Raw genomic sequence first — 17,474 nt, 5'->3', positions numbered from 1 at the left:
TAAATGGTTTGTTGTAGCATAGATCAGTAGTTTTCAACCTGTGGTCCTTGGACCCCTGGAGATCTGCAGAGTATTTATAAAGGGTCCATGAAAGATGACTATGGTCAATCAAAAGTATATGAATACCTTCACTTACAATTCAAAAAGTTTTGTACCACCATTCAAAATTCCCAAAGGGGTCTTCAACTCCATTTGAAATTTTTTAGGGGTCCAGAAAATGAAAAAAAGTTTGAAAACCACTGGCATAGACTGTTAAAAAATAATCAGTGAACAGGGTGATATTATGTTTTTAAATGTGAAGAACATTAACCCCATGAAAAAGATGACTGGAGAAATGGTATCAGAACTATTTAAAATACTCCAAGAATTGCCTGAAGCAAATGTTACACTGTTACGAGATATCTTAAATAAGGCAGTATGTTGTATTAGTAATGTAAAACAAGAAATAAACTATACACATTTTAAACTTGTCTTTCACACAGAAAGAGTTTGAAAAGAAGAACAAAAAAGAGGAAAGGCCAAAGGCTTGCCTTAGAGTTTCAAAGCACACCAGCTTCTTTAGTCTACGGCACACAAGGCTGATGTAGCTAGCAATGTATCAAGACATCTTTGTCTCCTTGGCCTGTGTGGTCAGGCTCTCACTGATGGGGAATGCCTTCAGCAAGAATTCAGAGTGAGATTCAAATTCACACCTCTGGAATGTTTGAGGTTTAACTTCAAGGAATCAATTTTAGGGAAGTGCATTCCACCACCACACCCCCGCACAAAAACACAGAATAAGTGTAATTATTAAGTACAAAAAGTGTGGTAACTCCTAGATATTCTTCTGCAATTGAAGTGAATGAAAGCAAATGAAAGCTGGTAACACTGTCACTCATTCTAATGAAATTGAAAGCATAGTAATGTGAACACTGATATTTGTTATTACCAAAGATAAAATGACAGACCAAATGAAAACTTTTCTCCTTTAAAAAAAACACAAATTGATTACATTTTCTTTTATCTATGATAACAATGAATGATAGGTTAGATACAAACCATCTGAAAGACATACAATTGTCATAAAATGACGGATAGATTAAAATATCATAAGCAGTGTTCTTTGAGCAGAGATCATATTGCAGAATTCCATCTGCTTGTGAATCTATCCAGGTGCATGATGCCTGGATGTAAGCCTGAGTTACTCAAAAGCAGTACTGTCCTTCCCTTTTTCAAGCACTAGCTCTTATAGCCGTTCCTCTGACCTCTCAAGTAAGGTGAGTTGATCCGAGGTTAACCCCTCATTCACAGAATATGAAGATCTGGCCATGTGTTTGTCCAGACAAATAAAAGCTGAAGCTGTGTAGGAACATGTAAAAATGCTAATTAGGTGGAATCTAACTATTAGATTCCCAATGTTAAGAGTACTGAGTTTCAAACTAATATTTTGCAGGCTACTTTGTTTCTAAACTTTTTCATACTATCTTTGTAATACTTCATATTTTATATGAAGTATTATATGAAGTACTTGACATTTTATATCACTTTATATGTTCAAATGTAGAGATAGCTAATTAACAAAGATAGAACTTATTATTAATAGCAAGATTTGAATGGCAAGCTGAAGAGAAAGCAGCTAGGAGACAAGCAATGTTGTGTGTGTTTTATATTTTGAAAAGCTGTACAGAAAGAAAGTATGAATTCTTGAAACTGAAACAACATTCTTAGATGTTGTCTGGGCCCAGGCTCCTAAATGTCCACATCTTAAAGATAAATGTTTCCCAATTAAAAGAAAAAAGTATAGTTTGCAAATTAGTTTTAAAAAAACAAACTGTTACATCAGCTACTGTCTTTTGCTAAAAGCAGTCAAAACCTTTCTGTTTATCAAAGGCAAAATGATTTCACACAATACCAGGAAATTTAATTTGGCCTGTGCAACATAGTATCATAGTATCATAGTAGCTAGAGTTGGAAGGGACCTAGGTAGATCATCTAGTCCGACCCCCTGCCTTGGCAGGAAAGAGCACCGGGGTCAGATGACCCTGGCAAGGTGCTCATCTAACTTCCTTTTAAAAATCCCCAGGCTAGGAGCCTGCACCACTTCCCCTGGAAGCCGGTTCCAGGCCCTAGCCGCCCTGACTGTGAAGTAGCACCTCCTAATATCTAATCTAAACTTACCCTCCGCCAGCTTGTGACCGTTATTCCTGGTCACTCCTGGCAGCGCACGGGGGAACAGGGACTCCCCCAATACCCGCTGATACCCCCTGACCAGTTTGTAGCAGGCCACAAGGTCCCCCCTTAACCTTCTCTTGTGGAGGCTAAACAGGTTCAGGTCCCGTAGCCTCTCCTCATAAGGCCTGCCCTGCTGACCCCTGATCATACGAGTGGCCCTCCTCTGGACTCTTTCCATATCGTCCACGTCCCTCTTGAAGTGTGGCGCCCAGAACTGGACGCAGTACTCCAGCTGCGGCCTGACCAGTGCCGCATAGAGGGGGAGGATCACCTCCCTGGACCTGCTCGAGATGCATCTGTGGATGCATGACAGGGTACGGTTGGCCTTCTTGACTGCCTCCCCACACTGCCGGCCCATGTTCATCGTGGAGTCAATGACGACTCCAAGATCCTTTTCCATCTCTGTGCTGGCAAGAGGGGAGTTCCCTAACCTGTAAGTGTGGTGCCGGTTCTTCCTCCCCATGTGCAACACCTTGCACTTATCAGTGTTAAATCCCATCCTATTCTCATCCGCCCACCGTTGCAACCTGTCAAGGTCAGCTTGTAGCCTATTGCACCCTTCTAGTGCACCCACATCCCCCCACATCTTAGTGTCATCAGCAAACTTGAACAGGGTGCTTTCTACCCCCTCATCCAAGTCACTGATGAAGATGTTGAACAGTGCGGGCCCGAGGACCGAGCCCTGCGGAACCCCACTGCCCACGTCCTTCCAGGTCGAGAAGAACCCATCCACTACCACCCTCTGGGTGCGGCCCTCTAACCAGTTGGCGACCCATTTGACCGTGTGGGCATCGACACCACAGTCTCCCAGCTTTTTGATGAGGACAGGGTGAGAGACAGTGTCGAAAGCCTTCCGGAAGTCCAGAAAGACTACATCCACAGCAACCCCTGCGTCTAATGATTTGGTGACCTGATCGTAAAAGGCCACCAGGTTGGTCTGACAAGACCTGCCACTGATGAACCCATGTTGGTTGCCCCTGAGCATGCATTCCCCCGCAAGGCCCTCCTGGATGTGTGCCAGGATAATTTTTTCAAAGAGCTTACCCGGGATTGAGGTAAGACTAACTGGCCCGTAATTTCCCGGGTCCTCTTTTTTTCCCTTTTTGAAGATAGGGACCACATTGGCCCTCTTCCAGTCCTCCGGCACCTCGCCAGAGCACCACGAGTGCTCATAGAGCCGCGCCAGGGGTCCCGCAATGACCTCGGCCAGTTCCTGTAGAACCCTAGGGTGAAGATCGTCCGGACCAGCGGACTTGAACACGTCCAGCCTCTCCAGAAGTACCCTAACTAACTCCTCGCTAACCCCTGGCCCAGGCGTGTCTCTCCCGGGGCCCGAGGGGGGCCCAGCAGGGAGGTGGCTGAACTGGTCCCTACTTAGGAAGACAGAGGCAAAGAAATCGTTAAATATGTTAGCTTTGTCATCTGGCGTGATGACTAAGTTGCCCATCGTGTCCTGCAGGGGCCCCACATTACCCGGGACCCTCTTTTTACCCCCTATGTATTTGAAGAAGGACTTCTTATTGTCCCCAATCCGGGAAGCTAGTCCTATCTCCATCTCTGCCTTGGCCCTCCTGACTGCCCCCCTACATCCTCGGGCGACTGTAACATAGTCCTTCTTGGTGATGACCCCATCTCTCCATTGGGTGTATGCCTCCCTTTTAGCAAGGAGACATTCCCGGATGCTCTTAGTGAGCCATGGGGGTTTGTGATAAAGTTAATATCTTTAGCTCTACTGCAGCAAAGTAAATGAAACCAATACAATTTTCTGACGGTTGTATAGCAAAAAGAATTCATGAATTGACAGATGATAAGCATTAGCAACTTATTCTCTATCCCAATTCTATTTTCCTTAGATTTCCTGTTGCGCCATCACCCATTCTGTCCAGCAGAGGGTAGCCACTTTGAAAATCTTAATGTAGATCATGTGCTGACATCCAGCAGTGATTTAATTACTACATTCAGTAATTAATTGATGAGATGATATGTTGTTAAAATGCTGGCAAATGTCTGGGACTGTCGCTACAGTTGTGCTTCTACTGAGTTGAACCCCAAAGTCGTGGTAGCAACAACGAAAATTTTAGGGGGGGAAAAATGTTGCAAAAATTGAGCAGTTTGCTGTTGAATTATTTGTTTTGGAGTGAAGTAGAAAGGAATATCTGAAGGATCAGTACTAGGATCCCTGATCTTTGCTGCAAGCAAAATTAGACCAAAAGAAAGCCTTGGATCAACATCCAAATGTATTCCCTAACCTATAAGAAAAATACCCTCCACCCTGTTTAGATTTATTAGCAGGATAAAATGAAGTGGATTTAGATATCATTGTTTCTACTGGAACAAAGCCCTAACTCTTGGCTAAAGAGTTGTTTGTGCCCAAACTCTGCCATTCCTGACTAGTTAGTAGTTAATGGTGGATGGGAAATCTTACCAAAAGCTGCAAACCAATCTTTGCGCTACAATTCTCTTTGCTCAAGCTGGCCTTACAGCTGTCTTTCACTGGCTAGCACACCACTCCTCCTCTAGGTCAGCTATTCAGCCACTCCAGTTGCCTGATTTATCTCTTTGCTGTTGTACCTGTTTCCTCAGATGCCACAGTTCATACCATATCAGCTAACCCAGCTCTGGTTACAAAGGTGAGACTTTTGATAATGTTCTGAATATTGATGCTTGAAAGGCTTTGATCCATTAAACACAAAACAAACAAAAACAAATAATGTACTTAACTTGTTCACTTAAAATGAATAGCTGCTCTAGCTGATAGCCAAGGATCCAATGTATGCTTGCAGAACTGCCTTTCACTTTGAGGTAACTTTTTAGTTATTGGCTGAGTGACAATGGGGGTTTTTGCCCCTGCTGCTCCAAGATCCTATTCTACTGGAGGCAGACATAAATTGCAGGCAGGAGGTCACATATCTCGCTTCCACACCCTGCTGAGTTATTCCTCTGAAAACTTGGCTGGACTGCAGAACCATTTTGGGTCAAATCCATGGGTGTGGAGACATCTTTTATAAGCACCATTTTTTTTCAACAACACACTAATCCTGCCTGATCAGAGCCAAATTTCCCTCTACACAGCTACAAATGCTTTTTTTGTTTCTTAGGAGCTTAGAGCTCAAAACAGTGCTGAAATATTCCCTTTATCTTAAATGTAGAAAATTTTTAAAGAATGTATCACAGTGTCTGATTGCAAATCCAAATTTTAATACATTAATATACATAACTGCAATGCATGTAAAGGATCTCCTTCAAAGTAGGAATATCATGGCTTGAATCTTTCATCAATACTGACCATGAGGCAGGAGTTTGCTGCTGCGTCTTAGGCAGTGGCTCAAGTCTTACAGTTGATAGGACCCAGGTGCCATGCATTTCAGTCCCAAAATTCTGGAACAGAGCGAATAGTTTGCTCAAGGTTGTCAGAGAAAAAGAACTTAAAGGAATAAACATGCTTGCTTTGGTCAAACTATGGCAAAAGAGAAAGAAAGTATACAAACCAACTTGATTCCTATAACGCAGTCTTATCAATGCAAATATATTTTTGTGTCTTCCACAATGGAATCTCTCTGGGTGGGAGCAATAAGCCCTCATTTATTCTGACACCAATACCTTTTATCCTCTCTGTTTCCCCAATTCGGAAGTAACCACTTTCACTGCTTCACATGTAGAAATGACCATACATTGTTCTGTTAACGTTGGCAAAAATATGTTAAAACTTTCTGTGCACTGTGCCAGATTAGCATTCTTCAGACAATGGATTTGTGTTTAAGAACGTGTTTTAGAGGCATAAATTAGAAATTTATGAAATTAGAAATTTACCAACCAGAGCTTTTCCTAAAGGAATATCAACAAGTGACCTAAAACTGTAGTTGTCAATAACTATTGCAGTATATTAGAAAAAAAACAAACCAGGAAGCAAAGACATCTGTCATAATCAGGACACCATTAAGCTTTTCTGCTTGCTGTCTACAATAGAATATCTCTGGGTGGGAGCAATAGTTGTTTCCGTTGTTTATGTGAGTAAAGCAGGAATAATGGATCTGTACTAAGAAGAAAGGATCATAATTTTAGGTTTAACAGGTGTAAATTTAGAAGCCATTCCTCTTTGATTTTTTAAAAAATCATAACATTTCAGCCCCGTCTCTACATATTTACACTTCTGGTAGAATCAAGTCCTAAATCCTTAACTGGTGGTTCTGGCCCCACTTGTTTGATATTCCATATTACTGTAGGTTTCTTTGTACTCTTCAATTACCGGGCATAGTTAACAACAATCCTGACTAATACAGATTCATCTAAGAAAATAATATGAAAAGCAATGTGGAAAATATACTGCTGATTGTTGTGGGAAAAGCAAAGGGTATATTTAAATGGAAGGAAATAGTTGGGAAAAGTACCATTAAGAGAAATTTTCAGCAAAACAGATGTGAACTCTTGCACAACGTAAAGGGGAGAACATGCTGATTTGCTTGGGAAACATTATATCTACAACATATGTTACAAAAGCATCAGATATGGTCCAGAGAGTTGACATCCTCTCTTTAGGAAACACCACTGAGGCGCAAAGTAGAAAATCCATATGTTTTTGGATATTAACCACTTGATTTAGTGCTATCTCTCTCTAATTTTCATTGCTGTATATGTAATGTTATAAGCCTATTATTCCTTTTTTGCATTTGTATATTGTGTTGAGAAGGAATGGGCATTGAATGCACAACACAAAAACTGTGGTCTTTTTTATTTTTTAACACCACACACCTGTCACTCTGATTGAAAATATTGGCATTTGTGTGGATGTTGTGCTAGTGAAGAGAAGCAAAAATAATTTCCATAAGCATGAAGAAACATCCCTTTTATTGTAGGGAGGTTGGTACACATAGTAGAGTCAGTGAGAAGTATGCACAATTGGCTTATCTCAAAAAGTTGAAAGTTTACAAATTTCTAAAAATTAATTTAGAGGGAAATAATAATAATGGCCAGTCCAATCAGAAGTCTGGGCAGACTATGCAAAGATTAGATTTAGTTCTAGAATTTAAATAGATATGAGGCCTATACTGGAACACGAGAGTTACTGTGAAGAAAACAAATGGAGTTTGCTACATTATCAGTGGACTGACTTCAGTACCTGGGCCACTCAAAGGTACTGTGTGGTCTGATCGTGGAGTGAGCAAGCAATGATGTAAAATACTGAGTGCCAGATTGGGAGCTACCCTTGCACATGTATTTGTAATAGCAGTCTCTGGAAGCAAATCATTCAGACAGAGGTTGAGAGGACCAAGGCCTGGCCCATACTCTGCATTAGCTCGTAGAGCAGTCAGTGCCCAGATGGGAGAAATCTGTACCGTCTTCATGTATAGTGCAGAATTCCCATTCCAGGTCACCTCCAGGAGACACTGTGCCTGATGAGGGACAATTCCTTTCTGTGCTCCTCCAGTATCCGGTACAGCTCTGCATGGCCCTTTACATAGGGCTTTGTGCATGGTGCATTCTAGACCCAACCTGTTCAGTCACCAAAAAACACAGGAGGTAACACTTGGGAACAAATGAGAGGTAGAAATACATCCATTTATATCTCAGAGATGAGTAATTTCAAGTTAACCTTTTTAAAAATAGTACTTCCAACAAAAAGTTGCCTGTGTAAGAGGCACTTCTGGGGAAAAGAGAGTACCTCACACAAACATTCATAGCAGGGTCAGACTTAAATAGATAAATCCCATTAAAATGAATTCAAATGCTATCATACGTGTCATAAAAGGGAATCTAACATTCCCATATTGATGCACACAAGAGGGATCTATTAAAGGGAGAGGAAGTTACGTGCATAAATTTCTGCCGGGATAGGCAAACTTACACCAGAATCTGTATAACTTACTTCACACTCCAAAAAAACCCCATTACTGCATTTACAGGTGCAATCCCAAGGAAAAACATTTATCTTTTCAATACCCAGGAGGATTTTTTAGTTATGTGCCTTAAGAAAAATGAGTATTTCATAATCTCAACATTTTTTAGGTTCTTAGAAGGGAAGGGACTGTATAGGCAGGAAGGGCATATTATTAGAAGTGTGATAATTATTTTGTACAGAAGAGTGGTTACAAGATGGGACAGACCAGGTAGTCATTTTGGAGGCCTAGTAATTTTGCTTTCTCCTGCTCATTTCCTCCAGTTAAAGCCACTTCTCATTAATCTGATTTATAAGAATAATATATAACCTCACTCCTGTTCCCTTAAATATCATTCTTTACAGCACACTATTTTAATCAGCTTTTTTTGGGAACGGGAGTAAAGTGGAATGCCACATTTTTTGGATTTACTTAGGGTACAACCATACAAACAAGTTATTGCAAGGTGAAAGGCAGAGAGGATTATCACACATCAGCTGCTTTACAGTAACTGTCCATGTGTATTGTCTTAACAGACAGTAAATGAAATTTAGCCCATACTTATTTACCATGGGTAAAAGGGGACTAGTCTTCTGCTGGCCAGCATTTACTTACACAAGCTGAGAGTGCACATAGGTAGTTACCAGGGAGCAGATGACATTCAGTAAAAACCTTTCCCTGTTTATATCTCAGAGTAACTTGTTTGCTTGTTTAATGATCTGGAAGCTTTATTGATAAAAACTAAATTTGTACTCTGGACCTGATTTATACCCCAAAGCTCTAACTTCTGCAAATCAAAATACAGTGAAAAGGTTACTCTATGACTACTTAACACTAATCAAAAAGTTTCTGAAGCTAATTCAGCACACTATTTTAGTTTCAGTAAATTATTCAAACAATCTACAGCATTTTAAACATAATATCTATGTTTCAGTAAAATAGCAATACATAAACTTTAGAAGTTACATCCTGGAAGTTAAATAAACCTGCTATTGCTCAAAAGTTTGAAGGATAAAGCTATTGTTCTTAGGTACACTTCACACTCCTGCTTATGCTGACACATAAGGAGGTGGTGGTTCTTTAGCAGCTGCATTCAAATGATCATCATAAGGCGGCAACAGCACCTGTGGAGGAAAAAGATTTTTTTGTCATCTTGCTAAAAGGAACTTCGTGCCAAAATAATGACATGAACAAAATAGAAAACATCTCAAGGCTAATAGTTAGCAAATAAAACACTGCTGGTGAAATGTGCCTGCCACTGTGATCTTTTTTCATGGTTACATTGTGAAGGAAAAATCAATTTCTTATCAGCCAGAGTTTGAATTCAGCCATAATTTGCTGCTCATACATGGTCAGAATTTGTACTGTGTGCCACTGACTGATTATGGTAGCTCTACAGAGCTATTAAAATTACCGAATTATGGTAGCTCTACAGAAATCCTCCCCACAAAAGGAATTAAATGCAGTGATTTGTCTAATTTTGAGACACCTTGGATATGTCTACATGTGCATTAATGTGCCATAATTACTGTGCATTAAGTTTAGTACCTGTAAAAACAGGTACTAATTAGTGCTGTGTGAAGCTTCAGGTGCTAATTTGATTTGGAGAAGATTTGGCCTGATTTGGTGGCCAAATCTCTGAATCCAAATCAAATCAGGAGACCAGTGAAAAGGTCCGAATTGATTCGAAGCTCTCCAAATTGATTCAGAAAAGATTTGGAGAGCTTTGGTGATTCAGGCAGTCCCTGCTTGCTGCAGCAGGGAGTTGGACCCGGACTCCATGTTGGTAACTAAGGGGCGGGGGAGGAGAATTCGGAGGAGAGGGGATGGGACCATGGGGGGGACCCCCTGCCTGCTCTCCCAGCCCCCACTGCCCCATGGCTGCCCTGCCCACCTCAGCTCCCGGCTCTTTAAAAAACAAAAAACAACCTCCCCTGGACTCACAGGCTGCTGCAACAGTCTTATGGCTTCTGGAGGTTCATGGCAGAGCCCCCCACGCAGTTTGGGGTAGTGGGGATCACCCCTCTGCCTGGCAGCAGCCAGTGAGTTGTGAATTTTTTTTTTTAAAGGGCTGGGAGCTGGGCTGGAAGGGACAGCCATGGAGGGAGCTGGGACAGTGGGTGGGGGGCTTGTGGCAGAGCCTCCCATGCAGCATGGGGCAGTGGGGGGCAGCAGGGATCGCTCTCCTGCCTGGCAGAAGGCAGTGAATTGAAGCTTTAAAAAAAAAAGAAAAAAGAGCCAAAAGCTGGGAGAGTAGGTGGGGCAGCCATTAAGAGCGGGCGTGGGGTGGGGCCAATTCAGAGATTCAGCTGATCTGGCAGCAGCTGAATCGATTCAGGACAGTGATTGGAATCACCAAATTGATTCACTGTCCCCTGAACTGGCCGAATCCAAAGTGAATACTAGCCACTTCACAAAGGCCTAGTACTAACTTAATGAGCAATAATTGGTGCACATCTTTTAAGTGATGCTAACGCATAGTAGACTAATTCTGCGCATTAATACGGCATTTGCCGCAACGTGTTACTGTGCAGTAGAATTTGTCTACTGTGCTGTTAGTGTCTCTTGCTTCCTAGTAGAGTCTACAACCTAAAAGTTAGATACCAAAGTGCCATATGCAGCAAGAGATGAATTAGGCATCTAAAAATTTGGTACTATACAATGTAGAAGTGTTCTGACACGAGATTGAGAAAGCCCCACTCTATGACCCTAGTATGGTAGTTAGGATGCTGTCTTCTTCGGTAAGATATGAAAGTTGGAGTTCCCTAAGGCACAGGAAAGATTTTAACTCTGTACCTTCCATATCCTAGGCAAGTGGTCTAACCCCTTGACTGACTGGTAAAATTGGGAGAGGCAACATCACCACCATATTGTACATCACAGGTGAAAAACCAGGACAGTATTTGTAAATGTTGTCAAGGGTTCAGCATAAAATTGGTGCCTGTTACTTAGTACTGTCAGGTCTTAGATGAAGAAAACATAGCTGCCTCCAGAATTAGGTAACAGTTGAAGGAGAGTGAAGGGGTAATGAGGACCTACACTTTTGACACAGGCACCTAAAGCAGGAGTGATGTGCCAATATCTGTGTGTTGCTCTAGCCTAGAATTTCAAGATCCTCAACTTCTGTTCAGAGAGAAAACAATAAAAACAATATTTATATATTAAATTTCCTCAAATATACTAGTATGGCATATGCACATTGTGCTTGATTCACTAACAGAGTCACTGTGTAAATATAGATGTGACTCTGTTTGGAATTACATGAGGAATATTTGTCCAGGCATGATAACATCTTGATATGTTAAGATGAACATATGTACACAAGGGAGGAAATTCTGATCCTTTTGAAGTCAGTGGGAATTTTGCCATTGGTGTCACTACAGCCAGGATTTCATTCATTATTCTTAAGGAAATCTTAAGGGAAACATTTCTGTAAACTTCCATACAAAACATAGTGAAATCAAAGGGAATCCTTCTTTTGACTTGAGTACATGTTGGACTGAGTCTTGTAGAGTAATTCCTTGTATTATATATATGTAAACATGTCCTCATATATGTCAGCACATGTGCACATGCCTTCATGTCTATATTTGTTGAATTACAAAATAGATACATCAGCATCTTCAGTTCTGCACCAAAAAGAAACTCATTGTTCTTTAAAAAGGATTTTAACATGCTTGCCAAAAACTCCGCTCTGGAGTTATTAATACCATATGTCTGTACTTGTACGTGCAATATACCATATAAACAGCAAGACAAGCACAAATTCCAGAAAGCATTAATCAAAGAGGCATTTAGTGCTCTTGTCACCCTTTAGTGTACAAACACAATATGGCAGAATATACAACCCATACTGAAATTATACATAACACACAGAACTTCAGGTAAATGTTATGATAAAATTGGATTTATGCTTTATTACAATTTCACCTCTTTAAACCATGCTTCACTACATCACATATCATAATTTATGCTAAAAGTCATTGGTCTTTCCCCAGCTATCAGCAAAGTTTTAATAGCATATGTTGTAGTGAAGTCTTTTTGTTATTAGGGATGCAAGAATTTTTTTGGGGGTGATATCTTTTTATTGGACCTAACTGCTTGTTTGGAATAAGTTAGAAAAAGTTTTATATGCAAGACATTCTTCATTAGGCTTTTGCATAATTCCTGGACCAACGTAACTACAATATCACACTAACAGTACCATGTTATTAGACATTTATTTTTTTTCTCCAGAGTTACTACAGAGCATTCATTAGTTTATTGTAAAGCATTATCATTTGTAAATAAAACTGACCTACAATTGACACCATAAGTGCATTAAGTATATCTTGTGATGCATTAGCCTTTCCTTTTATTGTGTCCTCATACTGGCTAAGTTTCAAAATGCTGTCAACTGCAATGAGTCTCAATCAGAAGAGTGCAGGAGATAGTGATGGGGAGATTTTCATTCCTAAAGTTTCTTTCAGGAAACCAAAAAAGCAAGACAGGAGAAAGACTTTCAAATCATGCTGTAATCCTGTCCACTGCTAGGCATCCACTCTCTGGACCCCTTATGTAGGAGTGGACAACTGCCAGTGATTTTCAGAAGATATATGTTACCCCTTCATCCAGTTGTAGGAGGTTTGCAAAACTCCTGTTTGGAGGAGTCCTCAGCTAGCTTCCTAAATCTTGCTATGGAGATAGCTCCTGCTAAGACCTTTTAAGGTCTATGAGGGAGAAACAGATTTGGGAATACATTAAAAATCAATCTCAGGCTTGAAAGTGGGACAAATCTGGGCAAAACCCTCCTTTGGACTCATGAGTGCACACAGAAAGTTGTCAGTGAATCTGGGCTACAGATACTTAATTACCATCAGAGGTTAGTTATCTAAAAAGTAACTGATGATCATATTAACTGTGAGTCTACAAGGTTATTCTCTGTAGATTACTGGTTATTCAGAGGTCTTGGTTGTGAAGGTGCATCACTGATCTGAACAGAATCAGTCAGTCATAGTTTACCTGAGTCTAGAAGTCCCACAGGACCACCATCAGTAAGCCATGGCAGATTCTACAGCCAACGGCGCTAAAAGGGATGGTATGGTTAATGCTCATGTCTGTCCAGCCACTTCTGACTCTTTTGTTCAATGACCAGGTACCTGTTTACAGTCAGGTCAACAGGTAGTTATTGTCAGCATGGGCCTGGACCATGGCTTGAAATTTTGCCTCTGGAACCAAAGAAAGACATCTTAGCTGTCTTGTAACAATGCCCATGAACAGAATAAAAAGCTAAAAATATGAGTAGCTCTAGCATCAGGCAGCTGTAAAACTACAACCTTCATGTCCATTTGATAATCAGACAGACAAAACAAATATGGGGAAGAAGTTACACACTGAAGGAAAGCAAAGAAAAATGAGGATGATAAGTATCATCTAGAGAAGAAAGCAATGAGCAACACAGAGTAGCTGAGTTACTCAACTTCTCAAAATAACTTAGTTAAATTTCCTCATTTGCAAAAGCACACAAAAAGTCCTTTAAAGTCATTTCATTGTTTTGCACCCAGTCACTCCAGCATGCAACACTGCTTAAAGCCTGTTTAACAAAATCTTTAAGCTACCATTAGTGTTTTAAATAGTTATCTATACTACTAACGTTACTACACTATTAACTATGTCAATCTACAAAAATAATCAATAGCACTGTGAAATAAGGGTAATTATAAGAATAAAATGCTATCTTCTTTTCAAAAAGCACCCCCTTTAACATGTGTCAAAGTTGCCACTGCACCATAAAAATCCTCCAGTGTTTCCTTAATTATGTCAATTTAATTCAAAGGGGAAAAGTGATAATATTTGAAATATTGTATTATTTACTAGTTACAAAACCTCAAAGAAAAAAAAAGTCCAATTTTGGTCTCTATAGTTAAAATCAATTGATTTGTACCTGTATAGTGGAGATTAGAGTCTGACCCATAATATTTTAAGTCAGGTGCATCTACACATGCATTAAGGTGCTTTTTCTAATGCACATTAAATTTAGTACCTCCAATGTGAGGTAATAAAGAAATGTGCATTAGGCTGCCTTAATGCATAGTAATGAATGCACATGGTTTTTAAGTGATGCTTAATGCACAGTAGCTTATTTTACTGCACAGTAGTGAAATTGCACTTTTTTATGTGAAACTTTAACGCGCTGTAAAATAGGCTACTGCACATTAAAGCACATGTGTAGATGTGCCCATCCTGGCACAACTTAATGGAAGCAGGTAAGTGAGTTGGACACAAAGCAGCTTAGTTAAGAAATTCCTTATGACTTCCAGAGGTTACTAAAGCAATACTGGATGGAAGCTCTCTGTTTATAACACCATGTGAGTATCTAAAAGAATGGATAGTACCAGGGATCCTGGTTTTCTCTGTTTAAAAAATACAAATTCTCCGATCAAAAACCCCCAAATCCACCTTTTTCTATGATTAAAATGAAATGCCACTATGTCTGTCTGTTTGTCTGTCTATCTATCTATAGGAATCAGCTAAAAACAATATTTTATTGATATATTTACATTTAAAACAATTTGGAAGTCTACCAGTGCATCAATCACTATAATAAAATAAATTCTATAAATTTTGGCTTTTGATTTTGGGTTATCATGGAAAATCAGAGGTCTCCCTGCCCCCTTCACTCACCAGCTGTGGCTGTCCCCCCTCCCCCAACTGCTTTGTGGTACTGAGCAGACCTGATATGCCACTGCCCTGCCCATTCCATTGCCCCTCACTCCCCACCCACAGTCCCTTACCCCTTCCAGCCCTGTCAGAGGGGCCCCCCAGCTGCCGGGGCTATGGAGCCAGGGACCCAGGTCTGTAGCCCCCTACCCCTTGCAGCAGTGCCCAAGCTCCAGCTACTGCCCATGGAAGGTGGCTGCTGGCACAGAGCCTGGCTCCCTCTCCCTCATGAGTAGCACAGCCAGAGCGGATCCCATGGAGGGGGCTAAAGCAGATTGCCCACTGGGAGCTTAGGGCTCCCTGCCCTGCTGTCCTCCTCCCAGGACCTCTGCAGCCCAGCAGGCAGGACTCAGAGCAGCAGGGCAGAACAGGACCAGGTGGGGAAGCTCATCTGCACTGTCGCAACCCCTGTTCCACCCTGGTAAGGTGTCCCCTGCCTGTCCAGCAGCAGCGAGGCACAACCCCATGCCGCCATGCTCACTGCTACTGGGCAGACAGAAAGCACCTTGTTACAGCAGTGAGGGGCTTGCAGCGGAGGCACTGAGCTTCCCCACCCCACTCTTCCCTGCCACACCGGGTTCCACCCACTGCGATGCGAAGGCCCCGGGGGGAGGGTATCAGGGTGCGGAGCCTGAACCCACAGTGGGCAGATTGCCATTACTCCACCCAAAAGTCTGGGTGGCAAGTGCCTCCCATGTCCGCCCCAGGAATGCATGCAGCAGCAGGAGGCCAGCCTCCTTCCTTCCACCCCCACAACATGCCACCCACAGCTTCATCCTGCTCCCCATCTGGACCCTGCAGCTGTGTATTACGGCCCTAGGCCCCAAACCCCAAGCCCCATGCATTGCCCCAGCCGGGCAGCAGCCCCAGTACCGACCAACTCCCTCCCACACTATGGAGGTCTCAATTCTCCGTCTCCCCTGTCCCACCCCCGACTTACCTGTGGGAAGCTGGTCTCTAGGCTGTCTGGCAGCCATGTGCATGTGTACACACACATGCACATGGAACCTCCTGCTGATCATGCTTCTCCCACTCCCCCTAGCCCCTTGCAGGATGGAACTGTGCCAGCCTGCAAGGGGAAACCCACTGTTTCCCAAGTTTTTCTCTTTAAAATAAGAAAATCCAGGTTTTACCCTGTTTTTCTGTGGAGAATGGAAAACCTGGATCCCTGGATATTACCTATAGAAAACTCACTAAGGAAGATGAACACACAATGATACTGAAATAACACTTACTCTGATCACCCACCCAGAATGAGCACTAAGGCCAGCTATGTGATTTTTGGGGCAAATCTTTTGGGCTTTTTTTTGCCCCTTTATTGTAAAGTGAGTAAAATGTTTATTTAATTCTCACAGATGATGGGTGCTTAGAAATGTCTGTAAGATGCTTGAGAACCTCACATGAAAAATACCGTTAAATAGAAATACAAAGTAGTATTCCAATTTAGTGAGCCCAGATTATCCCTATTTGTCGAGATACAGGCGACCCTTGCCATTGGTGAGGGATACGTTTCCATGATCCCTGCGAATGGCCAAATCTGTGAATAGGGCACTGCATTTATGAATGCAGCCTGCATTCATGAACACAGTGCCCCTGGCGGCTACAGGGGTGAGGGGCACGGCGATGGTGGGAGTGCAGCAGTGACGGCGGGAGCACGGCAGCAGGAGCCCAGCGGTGGCAGTGGGAGCCCGGTGGCAGCAAGTGCAAAGCTCCCAAGGAGCTCCAGTAAGTGTTTAAAGTGCATTTAAAATACAGGTTTGGCATTTGTGAATATCTGAAACCACAAATGCGGAACCCGCAAATACCAAGGGTTTCCTGTACTACGACATTACTAATGACATGGTAGGTGAGTTTGGAAGACTGAATGAATTTATATATGTGCTCCAAAAGTATGTGCATGTTGGGGGGTGGGAGATGTGGTGATTTAATTAGAGTGGCTCCAAGAGCTACTCTAAAGTGCCTGGAGCATCTCATGTATCAGAGTCTCCATACTTAAAATAGTGGTGGGGGTGCTTTAACTAAAGCTTGTCGAACAAGCTTTAGTTAAAGTGCCCTGCCACTCTGTTTAAGCATGGGGATGCTGATACACAAGATGCTGGAGTACGATAATTACCATACTTCAGCAGACTCTATTAACTGAGTTTACTCTAAGGCGCTGTAATTACAGCGCATGGAGCAGTGTCACTACTCATGTATAGGTGCCCTGAACATTCAAAGTTGTCCTAAGGGTAAGTACAGTAAATCTAAAAGCCTGAGGCTGAATCAATTCAATCTTTGTAGGCTAGTTTAAGCTGTGTACATTGAACCAATAAGCAAGTGAATAGACATTCACTTCTAATTCTAGAAATGCAGCCACATGCCTGCAGCAGCTCAGGTCAGAAGCCAGGGGGTGCGAGAGCACACCTCCCTGTTAGCCTGGATCAGACAGCTTGGGCCAAGGCTAGCCCACCCATCCTGCAAGGGGAGGTGCAAAGCATCCTGGGATGCTGGGGGACTGAGTTAACATAAATGTGGAGGAGATCTGGGACAGAAGTTCAATAAATTGATTTAACCTAAATCAGTTCAGTCTGATACTACATCCACCCAGGTTCATCTTAACCAGCTTTGGTCATTTTGAAAGTGGTTTATGTGCACTGAATTTCTGTTTTGTTACAGATTTGAACCAGTTTCTGATCACTTATACTGACTGGT

At 41.9% G+C, this 17,474-nt stretch overlaps 1 protein-coding gene and 1 long non-coding RNA gene across 3 annotated transcripts in view; one reads left to right on the top strand and one right to left on the bottom strand.

Annotated features, from left to right (window-relative positions):
- LOC149869483 (uncharacterized) overlaps positions 1 to 17,474 on the top strand; it is a 52,972-nt gene that overhangs the window by 5,275 nt on the left and 30,223 nt on the right. The window lies entirely within an intron of this gene.
- Positions 7,038 to 17,474, bottom strand: part of LAPTM4B (lysosomal protein transmembrane 4 beta) — a 104,509-nt gene continuing 94,072 nt past the window's right edge. Inside the window, exon 7 of the mRNA XM_090040401.1 lies at positions 7,038 to 9,208. Within this exon, the coding sequence (XP_089896527.1) occupies positions 9,134 to 9,208 (75 nt within the window). The 3' untranslated portion in view covers positions 7,038 to 9,133. The remainder of the gene's footprint in view (positions 9,209 to 17,474) is intronic.

Source organism: Crocodylus siamensis, chromosome 3 (assembly GCF_052110815.1).
Source record: "Crocodylus siamensis isolate JL-2025a chromosome 3, ASM5211081v1, whole genome shotgun sequence".
Taxonomy (NCBI): Eukaryota; Metazoa; Chordata; order Crocodylia; family Crocodylidae; genus Crocodylus; species Crocodylus siamensis.
Note: the sequence above shows the minus strand (reverse complement) of the source record. Positions and strands in the feature narration are given on the sequence as shown.